Source organism: Rhinolophus sinicus, linkage group LG09 (genome assembly GCF_036562045.2).
Source record: "Rhinolophus sinicus isolate RSC01 linkage group LG09, ASM3656204v1, whole genome shotgun sequence".
Taxonomy (NCBI): Eukaryota; Metazoa; Chordata; class Mammalia; order Chiroptera; family Rhinolophidae; genus Rhinolophus; species Rhinolophus sinicus.
Window position 1 is genome coordinate 29847370 of NC_133758.1, and position 23200 is coordinate 29870569.

Sequence of the window (23200 nt, forward strand, 5' to 3'; positions counted from 1 at the left end):
ACTCCTAGGGTAAGAACATTTCAAAGTGGCCAGTTTAAGGGGCAGATCAAATAAACAAATAAATAAACAAATAAATAAATAAAATCCAAATTATAGAGTACAGTGTTAAAACCCTATCATTTATTAGATGGGTGCAAAAGTAATTGCGGTTTAAAAGGTTAGGGGGAAAAAAAAATTTGCAAAAACCGCAATTACTTTTGCACCAATCTAATAGATTTAAATGTCACAGTCACTCTTATTTTCAGTATTCTCCTTTTTCAATGACCACTGACAATGTTTACAAATAATTTCGTTTTAATACAAATGGCCCCGAAAACATCTGTTTTTGTGGCAGCACAGGTTGCAGTCACCCTGCAAGCTTATCCTGAATTCCCTCTATTAGTTTGCATGTAGGAATGGTTACTACTGCCCAGAAGGAGCCTGTCAGGTGTTAATGCACCCATCAGTTTTCCCTCTCCTCTCCCAGCACTCACCTTGGGAATGCTGAGGTGTTCCTGGGGAGGAGGATACTCCTGTGAGAGCCTCTTGTGAGTCTAGAGATGAAGGGCTAGGGCTCAGAGGGGCGGGGGAAGCAGGGGCTGCCGGTGAGGTCAGGTCCAAGGAGAGGTCAGCTCTGCCCCGGCTTGCGCTCCGGCTTCTCAGTTCCTTCTCATGCGCCTCAGCTGCCAACTGCTCCAAGTATTTGTATCTGAAAGTTAAATTCCAAAGGGTTTCCGTAAAAAGAAAGAGGAGCCCGTGGCTGATGCTTGTTTATGGACGAAACACCTGCAGAGTGAGCTGGTTTCCTGATGCACACAGCACAACGCAGGGCTGGCTGGAGGGCCAGTCTGCCAGAAACACCCAGCAAAGCCAAGATGCTAATGATTAAAAATCTCTCATCATTCATAACCAAACAAATTGGGGGGAATGGCCACATCACACAGTCTCCAGATACTGGATCATTGCTGCAGAATCCTAGTTTACTCTTTTAGGAAACATTTGTACAAATAAGCAAAACAACAATTGACCGTCAAAAGGGCCCAACAGTGACAGCTGAAAACCACACACCCTCAGAGCTCACAGCTGTGAAATGGGACGGTGCCCTGGTGTGGCAGAGAGAAACAGTGCCCCCAAAATACCAAAAGGGGGGTGTTGGATGAAGGCCTCCCTGAATGTCTGAACCTGCTTCAATGCTAACAGCAATGCGACTGGAATTCACTTTGTTCTCTCAGTGGCGACCATGGAAACTTTTTTATATTCTAAAATATTTCTCAGTCGGACCCAGACATCCAATAGCTTGGACCTGACGTCACATATAGTTTATTCATCAAAGTCAGTTTAAAAGAACAAAGATACATCTGTTTTGCATTTCAGGCAGGCAGAACCCACTAACTGTTTATTAAGACCAGCTACCAATCATATTCCTCGTGGTGCGCTTTATAGATCAGACCAAAATAACTTTGAAATACGTGCCTCTTCCAGATGTCTGCTAATTTTACCCACCCTTATTTGCTCAGAAATAAATTTATGAATTCAGCTGTAGCCAGGTTCTGACTATCTAACCCACCACTAAACTCTGAAACAGCTTATTCAAGACTCTCACTCACATCCATCCTGATTCACTGCTTCAGTTCCTTCCAATGGGCAAGCCCCCAACTCGGGGCCACCCTAGCCCCTACATGGCACTCCTAATTCACGGGGATAAGAAAGGTGGGGCAGCTATACAAACCCTTTAAAACTGCATTTAAAAAGCATGCATTTCTTCATCCATCCTTTAGGTAGGAGTGGCTCCCCCACATCTATAATCACCAGCCCTTTTCCCTGCCAGTCCAACGGCAGTCCATCCTTCAAGCCAGGCTTGCATGGGTGTCTCCTGCTGTGAGGCCTGCCTTGACCATCACAGCTGGAAGTGATCTCGGCCTTGCCTCTGAACTCATGTCGGATATGTCGTCCATTCAACTCAGATGGCATTTTACATTTACTGCCTGGCATAGTTAGTCATCTTTTCACATGTCTATGTTTTCAACAAGCAGATAATAGGATTTTTGTGAACAGGAAGATTACCCTCCTTTGTTCTTTCCCTTGGCGCCTTGCACTTGTCGGCTGATGGGAAACAGGCAAAGCATGCGGGGAGAAACCTGCAAGGAAGCACCCCACCTTCAGAGGGCCACCTGAAGCACCACAAGGAAATTGCACCCTATTTCACTTGCTTGGGGAGTGAACTTACTTTCACGGTGAATCTCTGATAAAAGATGTGTGGTGGGTCTGCACATATACAAACATCTGAGGTTGGCTCCAAGAGCAGCTGCCTCACAGTTGCAGGATGAAAAAGCTATGCCTAGAGAGAGAGCTTTAGAAACTCTGGGTTTTCCTTTCCAACAATGTCACCTCTCAAAAGGTAGGTGGGGTGACAAAAGGAAAGTATTTCTGAATTTAATTCTGACCAGCAAGGAAAAACCACCTGGCTGTGGAGGTGATGGGAATCTTGGAAGAAAGTGATCTTGAGAGCAAGACTTAGAGCCCATAGGAGACATATTTTAAATGAGATAGTGGCAAACTCAAGACCAGGAAGGCTGCAAACCCAGGAGGAGTCTGTGAGCACAGACATTCCTGCACTGAGTCCGAGCCTTCTGCAACAGGAGAAAGGGGCAGGCAAGGAATGACGTACAAATAAGAGGACCTGCACGGGTCCAGGAGAAAGGAATCCTGAAGCAGGAAAGAGTACTCAGCAAAATTGACTGAAGAGAGAGCGGTAACAAAGCCAAGAAGACAATCCATTCATGACCTTTATTTGCGATGGCCCGGCCCTGGTCTTGGCCCCCCCGTACCCCATCCAGTGGGCAGCCAGGCTGGCAGACGTGTGCTGGAAGCCAAAGCATTCACCCCATTTTCTGGGGGACTCCAAGGGTTTCTCATCCAGAGTCTGGATAAATATGACTCAGAGACAATTCCTGTGCAGCCTTTGGTCTCACGGATGCCACACTCAAGGATCCAGACGGCATGAGAAGAGTCACAGGTTTGATCTGAATTATGCCAGGACGTGCATGTTGTAGACAAAAATGGCAGGGGAGGGGGCATGGTGACTTGTTTAAAGGGTAGCAAGTGTTTCAGTTCTACAAAATGAGAAGAGTTCTGGAGATTGGTTGCACAATAATGTGAATGTACCAAACCCTACTGATTTGTACACTTAAAGGTGGTTAAAATGGTAAATTGCATGTTATGTGTATGTTGCCACAATTAAAAACTTTAAAACGTGGTAGGTACAGGGAGGTCCAGATGTCAAGAGCCACTAAATCTTTCTAAAATGGTAGCAGCAGAGTTCGCCTACAATGGCTGGAGTGGTAAGATGGACCAGTATGCACTGGGAGAGCCAGGTCACCTGGCATTTACAGCTGTACAGCTCAGCAAGGTCTCCTGGCCCCCACACACCTCCAGCTGTTCTTGGGGAGGAGGCTGGACTTATAGCATGACCTTCCCTTATAGAGTGACTCTGAGTGTCACCACTTAAGGGCCCAACAGTACTTGGACCCAGGAGCCCACCAGCCCATGCAATGACTATTACAAATCCCTGGTGCCTGGTGATGCAGCCCCCAACTCACAGACTCTGATGAAGTCTTGCATGAACAAAGCACAGGGTTTTCTATCCATGGACCACAGCCCCAAGGAAAGACTTTTCACCTTTGCTGCCTTCATGAAAACATTCTTATTTATCTTACCTCTGTCCGTATCTTTTTATTCATTTGCCTTTTCATTATTTAATGAACAGTTGTTGAGTGCGTGTCATGTGCTAAGAACTGCAGTAGGCACTAGAGATTTAACAATAAACAAGGAAAACCCCCACCTCATGGAGCTCACATGTCATTGGGAGAGACAGTCAAACAAACCTTTGGGATAAGCTCAACTTTCACCATGGATGTGGGTGGCAGCGCTGGTACTGCAGCCAAGGGGTCATACGCAGGCCCAGTCTCTTTGCACAGAACCCTAGAGAAACCCTGCTTGACTTTAGATTAACCTGCACCTACTTACCGATGACTTTCCCTGTCATACTCCTCAGAAATTCTCCCTTCCATTGAACCAGAATCGGACTCCCTCTCACTTCTACTGACCTCAGACCTGCTAAGCAGGGCTCTGAATCTTGTCTTCCTGATTCATCGATCATTTTCATGCATCGTTTCCCAAATCCTAGCCCAGTCCTGACGTTTCCCTTGCACTCTGTTCCCATGGTCCTGCTTGCCATTAGGCATTTCCTCTCCATGTCCTGCCGACCCCCTCAAACTAATCCCCATCCTGACCCTCACCTCAACATGCCCCCAGCCTGAATCACATTCCTTACTACTCCCTTAAAACAAAATTATTCATGAGTGTCTCTCAAATCAATCATCATCAGATAAAGCCTTTTTTCTAATATTTAGAAAAATTAAAAGCAGCACCTCAACAGAAACTTACTCTGGGACTGCGTCACTGTCGATAAAACAGTTTGCCTGAAATAACGGAATGAGATGACATGAAATAAACCAAGATAAAATCAAATGTGTCTGGATGGCCATTACACCTCAAAATAGCAAAATGACATTGATCTTGATACACTAGATGTTACAAACCTCAAAAAACCCTCTGCTGTGACTCTGGCCATCTTTTTCTCAGTCATTGTATTAAGAGTAAGAAGCATAGAACCCTACACACACAACTGGCTAAATCATGAAGAGTTAATAGAGTCTTCTTTCTTATTTCTGAAACTCTTTCCACCTCTCATCTCCATCAGTTCCCTCATCCATTTCCAAAGTCCATTATACTTGGAAGTCTTATCTTTTCCTGGCTTCCCAGGAACCCCCAACGTCTTTCCAAACAGGGATAAAAGTATATCTCCCTCACTCCCATCTTCACCAGGGAATTCAAGATGAAAACTAACCAAGGAAAGAGGCTGGTTCAAACCAAAGGAAAATGCTTGTCTGCTTCCCCAAACCTCCATGTAAACAGAGAGGTGGGCTGTATAGAAAGGTCTCTCACATGGGACTGTGGAGAGCCTGCTCCCACACCAGGTAAGAAGGCCCAGGCAGGAGGGTGGCATGAGGGCAAGGACTGAGGTCAGGACAAGAGGAGACAGGAGAGGAGTGGCAACCTCCTCTGGACAAGTTTTCAAGGCATAAGTGATGCTCTGCTTTGGGAAAAAGAACAGAAAACAATATTCAGAAAAAGGTAGTCTTCGGTGGTTTGGAAAATTTTGAGATTAGTTTGAACCAGCTCAGACCTTGACATCTTCCCAGGAGCTTTCAAGCTTTGCCTGTGCAGACATTATCTGACAGTTAAGATATAAAAATCTGAAGGAAAAAAAAAAAAAAAAAAAGAATCTGGAGGAAAGCTAAAAAAAAAAAAAAAAAAAGATAAAATTTGATTTCTTAAGCCTGGGCATAAAGTCAAAAGCACTTTCACAAAAAGTATATGTCATGGCCCCCAATGTCAAAAATAGGTTTAGAGAAATAGAATTTTCTTGTTTCTTTATCAGCATCTTTCACTCTAAATTTGCTAACCACAATTGATTAAGATGGTAATAATCAAAAACGTTGGAATTAAAGCAATGCCATAGTTTTGTTTATGAGGCTGACCTAACCATCTAATTTCTTATTTGAACACAGGCAGACTCCACTCCTCCCTGCCCTAGACTGTCCTGATCTATTTAGCTGACGGTATCTAAAAAAATTAGCACAATTTATTTTTTTTATTGGCATAGTTCAGAGATTGTTAGGTTCCCAACGGGCTCTGGTTTGGAATCAGCCTTTCCATTTCTCCATGCAGTAACCCCATCTGGTGGTAGAGAGAATAACGGCAGTGCTACCAGTAAACATTTGTCTTGCTGTTCTTCCAAAAGCAGTTTCCTTTACTTGTCTAAGTGTATCAGACATCGAATACATTAACTTTGTCTCTTTTAATGGGATTCAAAGCATGTTGCCATTGAAATGAAAAAACTCATTTACAGTTTGAATATTTTAAATAAAGCTGTTAGTTCATTTGCTCATTTATTTCATGCATCCTTCCTAAGTGCCTGATATGTACCAAGTATTGTGGCAGGCTCTGACAACAAAGGAAAACCAGGCATGGCTCTTGACATCAAGGACTGGGTACTGCTCAGTAGGGAGACAGAGAAGTGATCAGGCACATATGCCAGTGCCTGGCATAGTGTGGGTGCTCAAGTATTTGTTGCAGGAATGCTGAAAAGGTGACCTGGAAGCATGCAGTAGGGTCACCTCACCCAGGCTCGGTAGTGCTGGTGCAGGGTATTTAAAATATATACTACATGTCAATGTGTTACACTAAAATAATGTGCTCATTTGAAGAAGAGTTTTGGAGGAACAGACACGTATATTTCACACCACAATGGCACTAAATAGTAAATCTGTATTTTCTTGGTAGTTTTAGGTAACCAAGACATTCTATTCTGCAAAATACCAGTTACCCAAGGTCTTGGGTGTCTTAGGTGAAGCTATTATATTTTAATTAACACAGTCTCCTCTGCATGCTTGGTTAAGTGTGCAAAGACATGTGCCATTTGGTTACAATGGAAAAGAAAAGATATACAAACCTTTCTTCTCTTGCTTGTCTTTGCTCCTCTCTTTTGTCTAAATATTCTCGGCTAGTGGAATACGCAGAAGAAACAAAATAAGGAAGGAAAAGAACAGATTTAGATGCTCATAAAATTGCCAAGAAATTCTTAGCAGTATATCATGAAAGCCCGCTATTGCCTCAGAAATGGAAAGCGGTTGTAGTAGAATTTTTAAAAACCAAGTGTAAAAGCTGTACATTAAAAGTACTATACATATAATGGTTTTTCTATAAAATCACAGAGATGTCTGAAAACACAGAATTACTGGACTTACACAGACATAACTAATGGGTAAGAAAAACGAGTATTAGGGGGGAAAGAGAAACAAAGGTTGTTTAAAAAATTAAACAACACATAAAATATGGCAATGACAAGCAAACAATAGCGTTCAGAGGTGATTAACACCCAGTCGAGCTCTGGTATCTCCACAATTGTCATCTAAGAATGCAATCTGAGTGAGTCGCAGTGCCTTGGCCATTTTGTGTTGCACTCCTCAGTTTGGGCTTCCCTCCCACAGCCTAGGATTCTTTCCCCCATCCCTGACATTCTCAGTTCTTCCGCAGGGATCAATGGAAGCTCTTGCTTTGTATATTCTCTTTTGTCTGCACCCAGTTCAGACAATGCCCAACTTGGTCCAATTTTAATGTGTGTTTTTCTGTTCCCGCCGGTGAGGTTCCAGCATGAATCCAAGTTTAAGACTGTGTGGCCAATCACCTCCCAGTGGACCATTTATTTTCCTGGAGAATTCTGACATCTTGGTTTTCTACATTGGACCTAATGTAGTTTTCTACCCCTCGATGCATTGGTAACTGGATATAAAAGGGCAGTAAGTCAGAGCAACTAAAACAAGTTAGGAGAGGGAGAAAAAGCAACAGGGACTCAACTTTGTTATCATTTATAAATATATATCCTCATCACTTTCCATACTAGAAATAAATTTTTCCATAACCAGAGAAATTTAAGACCATGTTCAACAAAAATAAGAACAGATAAGTCATAACTTTTAGATGGTATTCAAGGAAAAAGCACAAGGAGCATAAATAGCTGAAATCAATGAAATGGCTGATATAAGGCCAGTCATTTGGGTAACCCCAGGGATGGCTTTATAAAGATTTTCCTATTTCTTTTTTGAATTTCTTTTCATTCAGACATTCAGACTTTCAAGAAGGAACTGTAGTCATCATAATTATATGTGGTTTTTCCTAATGATCAGCATTCCTTCCTAGACAAGGTTTATTTTAATATTGCATATCTATCTATTTATCTATCTATCTATCTATCTGTCTGTCTGTCTGTCTGTCTGTCCGTCTGTCTATCTATCTGATCTACTGACAGAGTGAGGATTACACCAAGGCAACCCTTCTTCAGACCCCATGTTCATAATTAACTGTTCACTATTTGTTATTGGTCCCAAACAGATCTCACTTGTCATTTAAGAGCACAGAGAGATTCTGGAGATTGTGCGCACACACACACACACACACACACACACACACACACACACAAGAACATAATGACTGAATATATATTGCAATGCACTATTCTTCTGGGATTCCAATGATATGAATACTAGACATTTGGGTATTGTTCCATGGGTTGCTGAGACACTGTTAATTTTTTTTCAATGCTGTGTTTTTTCAGATTGGATAATTACCATTGTTCTGCTTTAAATTCAGTGACTTTTTTCTCATCTCTATTCTGCTACGGAGCCTATCCGAAGAATTTTTTATTTTGGTTATCATATTTTTCAGTTCTATGTGTATTCACATTTGGTGCTTCTTTATACTTTCCATCTCTTTGCAGAGATATAGCTTTTCATTTGTTTCAAAATTATTTCCTCTTACTTCTTAGATCCTGTTTATAATGGATGCTTTAAAGTCTTTGTCTAACAATGACATCTGTGTGTTTTTTTGTGGTTAGCATAGTTTGATTCTCTTTTCCCTTTGAGTTAAGATTTGTACATTCTGTACATGTAAGGTATTTTCTAATGAGACTGGGTCCTTTTTAAATTCTCGGAAGAAACTTGATTGCTCTCTTTTGTTCTCCTTTAGTAGGCAACCAACTAGGTTAGATTCAGCCAGCAAGTTCTGACTGTTTTCTGATATTGGTTCTAATATTAGCTCAGTTTTCAAATATTGTTAGTGTTATGTGGCCAGCCTGGGGTCTGAGTGGTGGTTCAGTCTGTACTTAGCTCTCAAAACCTATATTATGCTACTTAGATCCTGAGTCACACATGAACATATCAGAGATGAGCTCAGGAGGGCGCTCTTGATTTCTCTACTCCATGTGGCTTTCCTACCATTTTCTGACTTCCTTGGGGCTCCCTTCCTAGTCCTTCAGCCAGAAGGCTCGGGCTTCCTTTTCCCTGCTTTGCTGCATACTCTCAGTAACCCCATCTGCACCCAGGGCTATGCAGCAGGATGACACAGAGAGGAAAATGATGATTTGCCTCATGCACTTGGGGGTCACAGCTCTTCTGGTTAGAGGAAGGGTTCCCCTCCCTTGGAGTTTAGGCACCTGTCTGGACATTGCTGCCATCACTGTGCTTCTGTAACAATATTGCTTGGAGGCTAGGGTAGGAAATAAGGAAAAAATATGAAAAAACAGGAGATTTTCTCTATTCTCTGGCCTTTAGCAATTCCTTTTGCTGTTCTTCCATCCAGAAAGAGAGGCCTTCTCTTAAGAGTTCTTTCAATGCACACTTGGTACGTGCTTCTGGGTTTTGGGGTACCTTTGAGAACATGCCAGGTGATATCAGAGGGCAAACATGGTAAACTTTCACGGGTTTAGTAGAACTTTGAATGCTAATTTCCTTCCCCAATCCCTCTGCTCCTTTTATACTTCAGTTTTCAGAGCTCCAGGCATGTTGTCCAGGATTTATGGTGCATGTAGTGATGCAGAAAAGACAGGAGGGAGTGTGCTGACTCCATTTCCCCCAGAACCTGTACTGGTTTAAGAGATTTCAGTCAAAACCTTTAGATGTGTAAACTAATCCCTGAATTTTCCAGGTGTTTCAGTCAGATTCTCTGCTGCTATTTGGTGGTAAAATGTGCAAATCTCTCAGACAGCCCTGACTCAGGAAGCATTTAATCTGTTCCAGGGGTTTTACAAATTGGTCTTTCCAAAAGTGACAACTTCCTGAGCTACCTCCCGAGAAATGGTGCATTCAGGTCTGGCATTTCCACGTATCACTTGGTAGAAATCTGACAACTTGGGGTATGCCACCCAATCATGGGGGGCTGATGTTGGTTTACTTTATAAAGCCCAATAATTGAGCCTTACATAAGCCAGGGCTAGCATTTCAACACAGACTTGGGATATTTGTTTTCACATAGTTGTGAGTTACGGTTAAGGCAACTTCACAACTCTGATCATATTTTGACCCTTTCTACAATTACATGTACTTTTCCTGGCTGCTTAAAAAAACAAACAAACAAACAAAAAACAGTTATGGAACCTGCAAATCCTCACTGACCGTGCTTCCCATTCTTTGTAGGTTTAACTGAGAGTAATTGATGGGAATATTGATTGTCAAAGAAAATGAACCGATGAAACAGGAAATGGAGATGAGGAGAGACATGAAAAAGAAGAAAGAATGCAGAAGCTATAGGGAGAGACCGGGAAGATAAAGAAGGGAGGGATAACAGAGGGAGACAAGAGGAAAGGAGGGGGAATAAAGAGGTGGGGGAAGGAAGAGTAGCAGGAATGAAATGCGTAATAAAAGACTCAGCAAATGTCTTGCATCCTCTAAAGCACAGCACAGCATGAAGCCCAGGGGAGGGGACAGGAGGGTGGGGAGAACAGGTGAACTGGCTGAAGGAGAAACAGCTACGCTGGACTCAGCAGGGGCAGACCGGCTACTGCATGGAACCTGGGGTGGGCCAAATTCTTGGAGCTAGACGGAGACCCAGAGACTGGGAGCAATCAACATAATGACTGTTTCTCCCCCATAAGAGGAGAATTATTGTTTTAAAAAATATTGAAGATTGCTACAGGGACCAAGAAGCAAACCACAAAGGGAGAAAAGCATTTTCTTTTAGGCATCCAAAAGAATATGAATCAAATAAGAGTAACTTTAGGGGGAAATGGCAAATTAAGTTTAGAAAATTAGGTTCTCTGTCTTTAGGAAGGCCTGGTAAAACCATTTTAAATAATGGAGAACTCAAGAATACACAAATCCTTCATTGTATTTGGCTTGCTGGCTGTGCTACCTGCCATACAGTTAGAGGGGAAAAAGGCCATAACAAACCAGATTTAGCCTTCATCAGGTATGTCTTTCTCTTCCTTGGAAATAGAGACAAAATCTAAAGCAAACACAATACTTCCTAACCCTATAACACTATTATTAACCACACAGAACTGTGAAGACATGCACTTTAATTTCAATTCATTATTTAAAAAGTCTTAAAATGCTTCTTACTTGAATTTGTTCCTTTCTTCCCGTTCTATTCTCTGCAACCTTTCTTCTCTCTCCTGTCGCCGCCTCTCTCTCTCCGCTGCCAGTGACTCTTGGTGCTGCCTAAAGGATGATGTGAGAAGACCACTCAGTGATGACCTAAAGATATAATGAGTTAACGTTTTAGTAGTTTGGTCTGTGTTTAAAAGTACTGAAGTAGGAATGAGTCAGACCTTGGTTAGAACTGAGGGTATGCCAGAATCTAGGTAGGACTTGGGGAAAATTACTGAGTGTTTCAGGTCTTTTGTTCCAGGATCTTCATCTGTAAATGGAGATAAATAACCTCCTTCAGGAGTGGGGAGAACAAAAAGATGGTAATGTATATAAAATACCAAGCATTCGGCAAAGTAAAGGAAACCATCAACAAAATGAAAAGGCAACCTACTGAATGGGAGAAAATATTTGCAAATTATATATATGATAAGGCACTAATATCCAAAATATATAAAGAACTCATACAACTTAAAAGCAAAAGAACAAATAATTTGATTAAAAATTGGGTGGAAGATCTGAATAGACATTTCTCCAAACAGCACATAGAGATGGCCAACAGGTACATGAAAAGATGCTCTACATCAATAATCATAAGTGAAATACAAACTAAAACCACAATGAGATATCATCTCATGCCTGTCAGAATGGCCATCATCAATAAATCAACAAATAAAACAAGTGCTGGTGAGGAGAAAAGGGGACCCTTGTGCACTATTGGTGGGAATGTAAATTAGTGCAGCCACTATGGGAAACAGTATGGAGGTTCCTCAAAAAAATCAAAAATAGAACTATACCATATGATCTAGCAGTTCCACTTCTGGGCATTTATACGAAGAGAATGAAAACACTAACCCGAAAAGACATATGCATCCCATGTTCACTGCAGTATTATGTACAATAGCCAAGGTACGGAAACAACCTAAATGTCCATCAATGGATGAATGGCTTAAGAAGATGTGATACACACACACACACACAAAATGGAATATTATTCAGCTATATAAAAGTATGAAATCTTGTCATTTGTGACAACGTGAATGGACCCCTAAGGCACTGTGCTAAATAAAATAAGTTAGATGGACAAAGACAAATGCCATATGATCGCTCTTATATGTGGACTCTAGAAAATAAATACATACACATATACATACCTACATACCACGTGCATAGATAGAACATATTGGTGGTTGCCAGGGGCAGGGAGTGGGAGAACTATTTTTGTTTTAGTTTAAATAAGTTAAATTATTCCTCATTAAAAAGAGCATAAAAATAAAATACAGTACTAAGCAACAAGCTTGGCACAAAAGCAGTCAATCTCTGTCTCTCTCTGTCTCTCTCTCTCTTTCACATATGCACATTCATTTTAAAGTTGTTCTATGGTACAACTTTGATGAGCTGGAATGAACATTCAGTCTAAGACTGTTTTCTACTTTAAATGTACTAAATATATTTTACCATACATCAGTTTCTCAATATACTGCTTCAAAATAATTGTGTCATCTTAAAATAAGGTAATGGGAAGACAGAGTAGTAGAAAAAGACCTAGTAATAATCTGAAATCTGAACAGAATTAAGGAAATTTCATTCCATGTCAAGAAGCATCCAAGAACATTCAGCATGTTCAAGAAACAGCACTTGACTCTGGGAAATGCCACATTAACAATTGGAGTGCTCACTGAAGAAGGCATATGGGGATGGTCAGCAGCTGTGGGGAGGCATCAGTCAAGGATCACAGGGGGGGCGGGTATCACAGGAAATTTTAACTTAGGAGAATGGAAGAAAGAAGGGAAAATTAGATAACTACGTGAAAAATAAAGAAGGGGGTTAGCTGGGAAGAAGAATCCGTTGGACTTCGGGAGAATAATAAACAAAATATTTAAGGACAATTGGGCCTTCATTTATTGGGGGTGGGAGGGGAGACACTTCTAAACTAAGATACAAATATTTCTGAAATAGAGCTTGAATAAAATCCTACTTCAATTCAGTGAAAATATGCCTGTCTGGTAGGAAACACAAGGTACTGTAGTGCAGGAGAAAGATATGACTCTATATCACACACATCTGTCATAAGTCCCAAAGCCATTCTCCCTAGAAAAGGCGAGTCACCCCTGGTTATCAGTCAGAGGTGGTAGGAGAAGTAGAAGGAAGAAACTGCCATCCTTGATAGCTACAGGGAGGAGGTAACCAAATCCTATATTCCAGGCTCACTAGGGAGCCTACTGTATCAGCCATGGACAGTTAGGCATAGATAGAATTTTATTTATCTTTCACATAAACGAAGTCCAGACTATGTTGTATAACTTTTATCTTGCTTAAGCTGTTGGATGTTTTCCCTGTTATATGCAGCCAAATCTAATCCATAATTAGAATGGAGGGGTTTCCCATACCTCTTGCATAATGATTCGTAGAAATTATAGATATATGAGGTTTGTTTAACCTGATCAATTTTATCTTACAGATAAACATATATAACCTGGTGCCCCCAATTAGAGAAAACACCATCTTCTTAAATACACACAGACTATTCAAAAGCTGACAATCAATCTTGCCACAAAGCACATGAATGAATGCCAAGAACTGGTTTTATATGTTCTACCTTCCTAACCACAATGCAAATGAGATGAAAATAAATAACAAGAAGATAAATTTGTATATGTGCTGCCGAAGCGAGCACATCAAAAAGATAAATTCGAAAATCTGTATAACTGGAAAATGAAAAGTATAGAAAATTAGAAAACATTCAAAGGGTACTATAATGAATAACTTATATACCAAGATTTGTAGTGTGCTTCAAAAAAAAGTATTTAAAAGGAAATTTATTGCCTTTAATTGTTTATATTAGAAAAGAAGAAAGAGTAAAAACTAATGAGTGGTCAACTCAACAATTTGAAAAGTAACAATGGAATAAATTCAAAGTCAAAGGAATGAAATAAAGAAAACAAAAGTTAATGAAACAGGAAAATAAAGATATATATAGAAAAATCAATAAAGCAAAAAGCTGGCTTATAATTTTTTTGAAAAAATAAACAAATTTTGTCAAAACTGTTCAAGAAAAAAGACACAAACATGCAATATTTAAGAATGACAGGTGATAAAATTATAGAGATAGCAGAAATAAAAAAATGTGAGAAAATAAGGGGAAATTTTATGACAATACATTTAAAAACTAGATGATTTTCTTAAAATGTATAACATCAAATCTGACTCAAAAGAAATAGTAATTTTGGGTAGCCCTATTAACCATTAAAGAAATGGAGTCAATTAATTACATATATATCCACACACACACACACCAAAACAAAATGAAAAAATAACCCCACGAAGCTTAGATTTCTTAAGGTGATTTCTACCACTCAAGGAAGTGTTCAGCCTAATCACGTACAAAGTTTGAAAGAACAGAAAGAAGGGAAAGCTCTCTAACTCATTTTATGTGATTAAAAATACTTTGGCATAAAAGCCAGACAAGAAGTATGAGGAGAGAAATTTATATACTGATTACAATTAGGAACACCACTACAAAAATCATACTGGTTTTGTCCAATGACTACAACGATATTTTAAGATGAGAATATCAATGGATGTAATTGACCACATTGATAGATTGTCAGAGAAAAACCATGACTACCTCTGTAGGTGAAGAAACACTTTAAACTCAATACTCATTTGTTTTAAAAACTTTTATCAAGCTTAGGAATAGAAGTGTTTCTTCACCTGACAATGGGTACTTAAAGAATTTTTTAAAACCTATGGTAAATATTCTGAATGCTGAACCATTCAGAGCAGTTTAATATTAGAAACGATGCAAGGATGCCCCCATCATTGCTTACATTTGACATTATTCTGGTGGTCTTAGCCAGTACACTAAGATAAGAAAAATACATACATTAACATCATTTCCTTGTTTAAAATGAGATTAGAGCCTGTTTAAATTTAGAATAGTATTAGAACTTGTGAAAGTTGAAAGTGTCTAATCCTGTCAGGTGGATGCTGCCATTCCTTCACAGGCACCTCTAAGGAAGAGAAACGCAGGTCACCTCCTGCCCACTTGGACCTGGTCTGAGCAGATTTCTCATTGGCTCTGAGGCTGGAGTGCACCAATGGACACACAGGTGGGCGGTACTAACAACACATGAGGCTGTTTCCTTAAACATTTCAGTTCTTTCTGAACTAGAATGTGAGCTGCTAACTCAAAGCAAGGAGGAATGGTCCTTTTCCTGAAATGAAGTAAAATGCCTTGAGCAATTCAACATCTATCCTACGGAGTGCCCCAACACAGATCCCTGGAGCAAGAAGCGAGAACTAAAGGACTCCCAAGAGCTTATCTGTCCTGGATGCATATAAGCCACTTTGGTCATAGTGGAAACAAAGAGCTATAAATATAATCTTAATAAGTTCAATTTTCCCACATCTCCTGTTACCTAGATAAGCCCAACATGTGAGAGCATAATCTGTGGTCCTATAAATCCTGTTGCTGGAAATGGGCTCAACCTATAATACCAACGCTGGAATGCATTCAGACTGTACAAAGGGATATATCCCACATCATCATTTAAATAAAACCAAATACCAATTCAAGCTAGCATGATAAATTCTTCTCTTTATAAAGGCAACTTTAACAGATTCTTACCTTTCATATTAAGTTTTCCAGAAAAATACCCACAGTGGTTGGAAGTTGCGGCAATGTTTAATCTTGACTGGTCTGAGGACCAGCTATGATGTAAAGGAATGAGCACAGGGCTTGGAGTGTGCCAGTCACTTAACCTTTCTGAGCCTCAGTTTACTTGTTTGCAAAATGGAGTTAATAATACTCCTGACTCATGAAGGCCTGTAAGGTTGAAGTGAGAGTGTATGTATGAGTTTGCTTAGAACGGCATCTGGGCTACAGTAGGCACTCAACAGATATCACTTTATGTTGGGGATCTAAAATCTGTAGATGCAGAGGAAGGTATGAGCTGCAGTCCTCAAGGCCAGATCCGGAATATGACACTGGCAGTCCCCAGCCTGAGAGGATGGAGTGGGCTGGGGGTTTGATCTGAATCTTCCCATCATGGCTACCAGCTAGATCAGTCATCGGGACTGCATGCCACCCTGGAATGCACCTGGAAAGCTGAAGTCATCTAAGTTACACCAAAGGCAGCTGGAACTGAGTGAAGCCACATAGGAATGCAGGTGGCGACAGGCCAGAGAAAGATTTTGCAAGGGAGCGGATGATATACTCTGAGTGAGAGGAATTGCAATATTTAATCTTGGCCATACCAGCCTCCAGGATCTGCCCCAGAAATCCCATCTGTTTAAAGCCTCCCTCACTGGGACATCTGGAACAAGAACTCTATTTCACTGAAATATGGTTGGTAATAATTGTTAACATTTGTGGAGACAATACGATGTGCCAATCATTTTACATGAAATGGCTCTTTTAATCCCTACAACTTCTTATACCTAGTTCTATTATTATCCCCTTTACAGATGAGGAAACTGAGGCACAGACAAGTTACACTTAGGACGTAGCAGAGCTGGGCGTTTACACAGGCCTGTTAGGCTAAGCCTCAGTCGTACAGAAAGTCAAAGAGGAAGGAGTGCATTTCATCTCCTCAAATGAGGCTGGCGTTACTTTGGTATACAACCATTGGAAGACAGTTTGCCAATTTCTTAAAAAGCTAAATATGCACCTACCATATAGCCCGGCCATTTCATATTTAGGTATTTATCCAAGAGAACTGAAAGCACATTTCCATACAAAGATTTGCACACAAATGTTCATAGTCAAAAACTGAAAACAACTCAAATGTCCACCGACAAGACAACAGATAAATTGTGATACCTTTATACAATGGAGTACTACTCAACAAGCAAAAGGAATGAACTATTGAAGCATACAACAAAATGGATGAATCTCAGAACAATGATGCTCATTGAAAAAAGCCAACCCCTTCCCAAGAATACATACTGCATGATGATATTTATACAGAACTTTAAAAAATGTAAACTAATCTATAATGATAGAAAGCAGACCAGTGGTTGCCTAGGGATGGGGAGGGACAGCCGTAATCACAAAAGGGCATGAGAAAATACTTGAGGGTGATGGATCTGTGCTTTATCTTGATTGTGGTCATGGTTTCACTGTTTTATACATATGTCAAAACTTAGGTGCACTTTTTTGTATGTCAATTATATGGCAAAAGCTGTTTAGAAAGATATACTCCTTTTGTAAGTTTAAGTAAAATCTTATTTCTGAAAGAAGCAAATCTTCAACATTTCTTATTCAAAATATAACTTATAATCTCTAGTTAAATACTAACAGAAGCCAAATTAATTTCACAAGTTATCTGGTATTTGAAGTTAACACTTAATTCCCAAGTAGATAATTTAATATGAAGATTTAGAGGTTAAAAATAATAACAAACTGGCAATTCAATGATGCAGAACAGTAAGGCTGGCCTCACAACCTGACTATGAAATTAGGGTCACCTAATCCAATGGCCACAGGAGAGGAGATAACTCTGGGTTAGGCCCAGCTGAAATAAAGAAATGCCAGCATCTTCCTTCACACCTTCAGGGCCATACCCCAGCTCTCAGGATAAAATGAGCAAACCCTTAGAAACAGGCAGCTTTTCTCCATCATCACTGCTACAATACTGGAGATATTTGCTATCTAAGACGGGAACATGGATTTAAGGCTTCTTTCTTTCTGCTTTCTCTTCGCCAGCCTGTCACACGCTGCTTCAGTGCAGATCTGAGCTTCCCGGCCATGGGAGGGCACTGCAGGGCTCATGCAGCTGTTGTGGAGACTGGTCCCACATGCGCTCACACATTACTGTACTGGCTCACGTGTAAAGCACAGAGCCATTCCGCCAGACTTGGCTGGCGTCACACTTTGGCCTGTCCATTGGCCCTTGTGCAGCCTCCGACCCCAGGCATACACAGTTCTTGCCTGTTCCCCCTTACTTTCCACCCTCCTGTCCAAGACCAAGTGAGTGAGTCCTCCAGCCAGAAGGAGGTCAGTCCTCTCCTGTCACAGCTCCAGGTCCACCCTATGTGTCTTCATAACTAAACCATGCTGGCAGCTTCCAAAAGCACTGATTGCCACCAGCACCTCATGTGTTCCACGGTTTCCAGGCCTTGCTGGCCCAGAGAGAGGCCCATCCTTTCCTATTCTCTTTTCTTTGCAGGCCCAGGCCAGCTTACCCTCCCTTACACATTCACCTCTTGTCTAAATACCACCTTTCTTCAAACAGTCTCCCAGCTTTTTTGGCTCTCAGGATCATATTTTGAAGAAAGAGGTGAATTCACTCTATTGTCTTATTTCCCTCTTTACCTCCCTTCCCTCACGTATCCTCACCTTCCCTCCGGGCAAACCTAGAAGCAAAGTGCAATTCGCTCGAAGTTAGTGACTCAGTTTCCCAGACGTCTCACTAGAGTCGTCCCTCATGAGGACAGAGCACCTGTGCTAGGTTCCCCACTTCGGTGGCCCCTCTCTAGTTTTTTCTACAAAGGTTCATTATCTTCACGATATTTCCCACAATGGAAACTCTTTATATGTTGATGGTGTGCTTATCTTCTGTTTCTGCCACTAAATGTCATCCTGATGAAGCCAGGGATAGGGCAGAGTCAGTCAGTGTTGCATTCCCAGGCCAAGCACAAGGTTGGCATGTTGTGAGCACTCAGTAAGTATTTCCTGAATGAATATGAGTATGTAATATTTGTGAGTGTGAGAGCGTGTGGGTGTGTGTGTGTACGGCCCAATGGCCAGGCTTCTAGTTGTCACTGATTACAATGGTTTCGCACTGGCATTATACTAAGATTACAGAATGAAAAGGGTAGGAGAGCTGGGTCTTCCTTCCTTCCTTCCTTCCTTCCTTCCTTCCTTCCTTCCTTCCTTCCTTCCTATGTGCGTGTATCTATCTACACACACACATACACACTTACGCACACTTTACAAAATCAACCCTGAAACTTAGTCTCTTCCATTATAATAACAAAGCTTCTCAGTCATTGCTGGGCTTTGAGGTAAGGATTAGGGAAATGGGACAGAGAATAAATACCGGGGACCCAGGACTACATTTTCTGGAGGAAAAATCTCAATTTCTTCCCCTTTTTACTCTGTAATCTTTATGCGATGCCCGTGCAAAACCACTGTAATCAGTGATATCTGGAAACCTGGCCATTGGGGGCTGTCACAATGCAGGGGTGATGGTATCTGGGCTCACTTTGCAGCACTGAATAACTGCAATGTCTCCAGCTCTGTGGGTGAAGGAGCTCCATCTGCACTTTTTAAGGCGTGATATTTGCACTTGCTTGTTACCGAGCTCACCTAATTCTAAGTGTTTCAATGTTCTCACTTCCAAATGGAATTACAATACATACCTCTTAAGGTTGCTACATACATCCTTTATGTAAACAAGGGTGAGAGAATTGTCTAATTAAAAAAAATAAATCTATCTTAATCCCACTTTCCAAAGGAAGAAAACAGGGTTCTGACAGGTTAAAACTGCTGTGTGTTTGTTTGCCTGGTTATTTGACAGAGTACAGGGCCCGGCTGGGCAGTGAGCAGGAGGCTGGGGGATCTCATGCAAGAGACACAGACGTGGCTGCTGCCCATGAGTGAAGAAACCCTGAAGGCAGAAGACGAGAAACATGGGAACAGCACAAAGTGCTCTCTGCAAAACCAAAAAACTATCTTTGCAATTCACGTGAACATGGATTCTCCAGAGTATAATTCTGCTTGTCTTAAAGATATTTCCCCAAATCTTTTAATAAAATGGCCAGTCCAGGAAGGAAAACCATCTTTACCCCGTGGCTTTGTGGGACCCAGGTGACCTGCCATGGACCACATGTGGTGAATCCCATTTTAGAAACAAATGGATAAACACATAATGATTCAAAGGGCTCAGCTGAAATAGAGGGATACGAACCCAAGAGGTGTTACAATTCATTCTGTCTAAAGAAGTCAGAGAACTCTCACCGGTCAGATGGTACCTACTTGGGTCTTGGAGGATAGAAGGAATTCTACTAAAGAAAGAAGGAACAGACAGAGCAAATACGAAGGAAGGGGCGTCAGGTGAGCCTGGTATGTTCATGTGACATTCCTGTGAGGTCCAAGTACCAGGAGGATGGGGGACAAAGCTGGAAGATGCACACAGAACCCAAACGTGAGAGATCCTACAGGCGATGTTAATGAGGCTGCAATGCATCGATAGGCTGTGGGAGTCAGTCAAGATTTCTAAACAGGAAGTCACCTGCTCAGGTCTGTATTTCAGAAAGGATAGAAGATTTTATACGCATACATACATATATGTGTATATATGTACATGTATTATGTATAATATTTATATATAACATTTATATAATATTTATACATAATATATTACACACACACACACACACACACACACACACACATACACACAAAGGGTGCCAAAAGAAATATATGCATTTTTAGAAAGGGAAAATCTGTATTAAAATTCTAATAATATATACCGATAACAAACGATCAATACAAGTCATGTTTGACTTCTGCAATTACAAGAAGTGCTCAAAGTGGGTACCATCAGTGTGATTTTAATACAGTTTTTTCCTCTCTTAAAATGTGTGTACATGTTTTTGGCGCCCCCGTAAATGTATATATCACTGCAATGTATAGTCCAGGCATGACATAGATCTTGAACGAAATCTATGGTAGTAGGAAGGAGGAAGAGGAGCCAGATTCAAAACACATGTGGGAGAAAGAATCTCTAGTGTCTGCTGAGGCCCCAGAGCCCCCACCCCCACGCCGCAGGGCAGAGGACTGATGCAGAGCCCAGGTCACCTAACACCCACAAGGTTGCAGAAAGCCATCGGGGAGCCAGACCCTATTATAAACTCACTCCGTCAGGGGACTGGTGCTTCTCCTGTGTGCACTTCGGATGTAAGACAATCAGTTAATCAGGACCACATGGTCCCTTACGGGGACTCATTGTCTGCAACAAGATTGCTATCAGGAACTAGCAGCTGGCAAGTAGGAAGTCCGCTTGCTGCTCACAGTACCAGGAGCGCGTGGCTTCTTTGTTTGCACAGTAGGGAATCCGTCCACATCGGTACCCTTTCTTTCCTGTTGGCAGTGGTGAGCTGGGTGCCACTAATTGTGATCACATAAAAAGGCAATGCCGCTTATCCCATTTTACATGCAATGCAGGATTCTCTCAGTGATTATTTTTAAAATCTACCTTGACCAATTTAAATTTAAAATTAAAAAAAAAAAAAAAAATTTAACCAGAGCCCCATTGAATAGAGAGGCTCTTGACTCCACTGACACAAAAGGGCAAAAGTACTGTGCAGATCAAGTGATGGAACACAGCCAATAAGCATTTGGGATCCAGAAAAACATGCAGATCCTTTATTTGCACAAAGCAGTGATTTGAAAACCAGACAAGTAGAACCTCAAGGCACATGGAGCTACTAGTAAAGGCAAGAAGTGATGCAAGTCAAAGCTGACTAGAACAGGAAGACACAAGCATCCAGGTCCATATAAAACCGACAGTCCACAGGGAGGAGGAAATCAGGACGAGGAAGACACAGGCACAAACAAGTTACACTCAGGGCAATAACAGTCAATGGGCCCGCAAGCCGGTAAGAGCTACAAGAGCTGAAGTAGCTGAAACTAGGCCGGAAATGCATGGAAACGGAGACCTTCACTCTGAGGGAGGTGTTACCGCCAGTGGTGGAGACAGATGTGGAAGGGGATCACAGGAAGTGAGGTTCCACAAGGAGTTTACCCAGGAGGTGAGGCCGCCTCTGTGCACAGCAGCTCCCATTCTCCAAGGCCTAGCTCCTTGGTCCCAGCTTCCCCAAATATTCCTGTGGTGTTTACTCCAGTAGTGTCGATTCCCATACGAAACTCCATAACCGCAGATGGCAAAGTAGCAGGATTGTTTCAAGGTAGCACACGGTCAACTCCTACTCCAAAGGCTACTCACTGAATGGGACAGACAAGAATTGTGAGGAAGAAGAGCTCCTGACAGCCTAGAATGGTTGACGAGAGAACATGGGCATCAGGAGGAAATGGGAGATGATCCGAAGGGAACAGCTTGAATACACAGACACATAAACGCATCTGTATTCCTGTTGGTATATGACAAATCTGTAGGGAAATGATGGATTATGCAAGAAATGGTATCCAAACAAGTGAAAAACTTTAAGTAGGATCTCTGCCTCACACCATATGCTGAAATAACTTCCAGATAGATAGAATATTTCAATGTGAAAAACAGAGCTACAGAAGTACTAGAAGAAACCATGGGAGAAAAGACTTTCCTCTGGAAGAACATAAAACCCAGAAGATAGAAAACATTGATCAATTTGACTCCTAAAATTTACATTTTTCTACATGGTGAAAACACCACAGATGAAGTGGAAAAAAAACAGTGACGGAGGAAAATCATTGCTACTCCTCTCAGTTTATGAAGAACCTCTACACTTCAGTAAGAAAAACACAACGATCATGAACCCAAAATTCACTGAACAGAAAACATTAAAGGCTTCTGAACACATGAAAAACAGACTCAGTACTTTCCTAAGAGAATGCAAATGTAATTTAATGGCACAGAACTCTTCACTACCAGGTGAGCAAGGGTTGAAATGCTGAATGACCCTTTGGCAGGGGCCTGGGTAAATAAAGAAGCTCTCTTTCAGTTGAGAATCCAAACTGGTACAATCTTTATGAAAAGCAATTTGGCAGAAGTCGATCAAAATTTAGAATGCACACTTGACTTACAAAATCGATTTCTAGGAATTTAGCCTAGAGATAATTACACATGTGCAAAATGACACAGAAGAATCACACTGCAGTACCATTGTAACAGCAAAAGATTGGGGCCCATCAGTATGGGAGTATACAAAGTAGCATCCAGAGAAAAACCGTATGATGTAGCCATTAAAACAAACAAAACAAACACAACGGCTACTAGTACTGCTGTGGAAAGAACCAAGATATATATTTTAAGTGAAAGAGCAGGATGCAGAATAGCTTGTGTAGTTGTTACTACTTGTGTAAAGATATGACAACCATGTATATGCTTATGTGAACATAAGCTGTCTCTGGAAGTATACATGACAAATTGCTAGGAGTGGTTGCTTCTGGGAAAGACAACTGGGAAGAAAGGAGCTTTCCTTTCACTGTACACCCCTTCGCAACTTTT

The 23200-nt window shown here is 41.2% G+C and overlaps 1 protein-coding gene across 22 annotated transcripts in view; it reads right to left on the bottom strand.

Moving 5' to 3' along the window:
• FHOD3 (formin homology 2 domain containing 3) overlaps window positions 1-23200 on the bottom strand; it is a 433462-nt gene that overhangs the window by 86757 nt on the left and 323505 nt on the right. For 13 of the 22 annotated variants that reach the window (XM_074340111.1, XM_074340113.1, XM_074340109.1 and 10 more), the window contains 3 exons: window positions 10998-11132; window positions 6557-6607; window positions 474-688 (listed from right to left, as the gene is read on the bottom strand). In XM_074340111.1, the coding sequence (XP_074196212.1) occupies window positions 474-688; window positions 6557-6607; window positions 10998-11132 (401 nt within the window). The remainder of the gene's footprint in view (window positions 1-473; window positions 689-6556; window positions 6608-10997; window positions 11133-23200) is intronic. The other 9 variants (XM_074340114.1, XM_074340107.1, XM_074340104.1 and 6 more) reach the window with 3 other exon arrangements.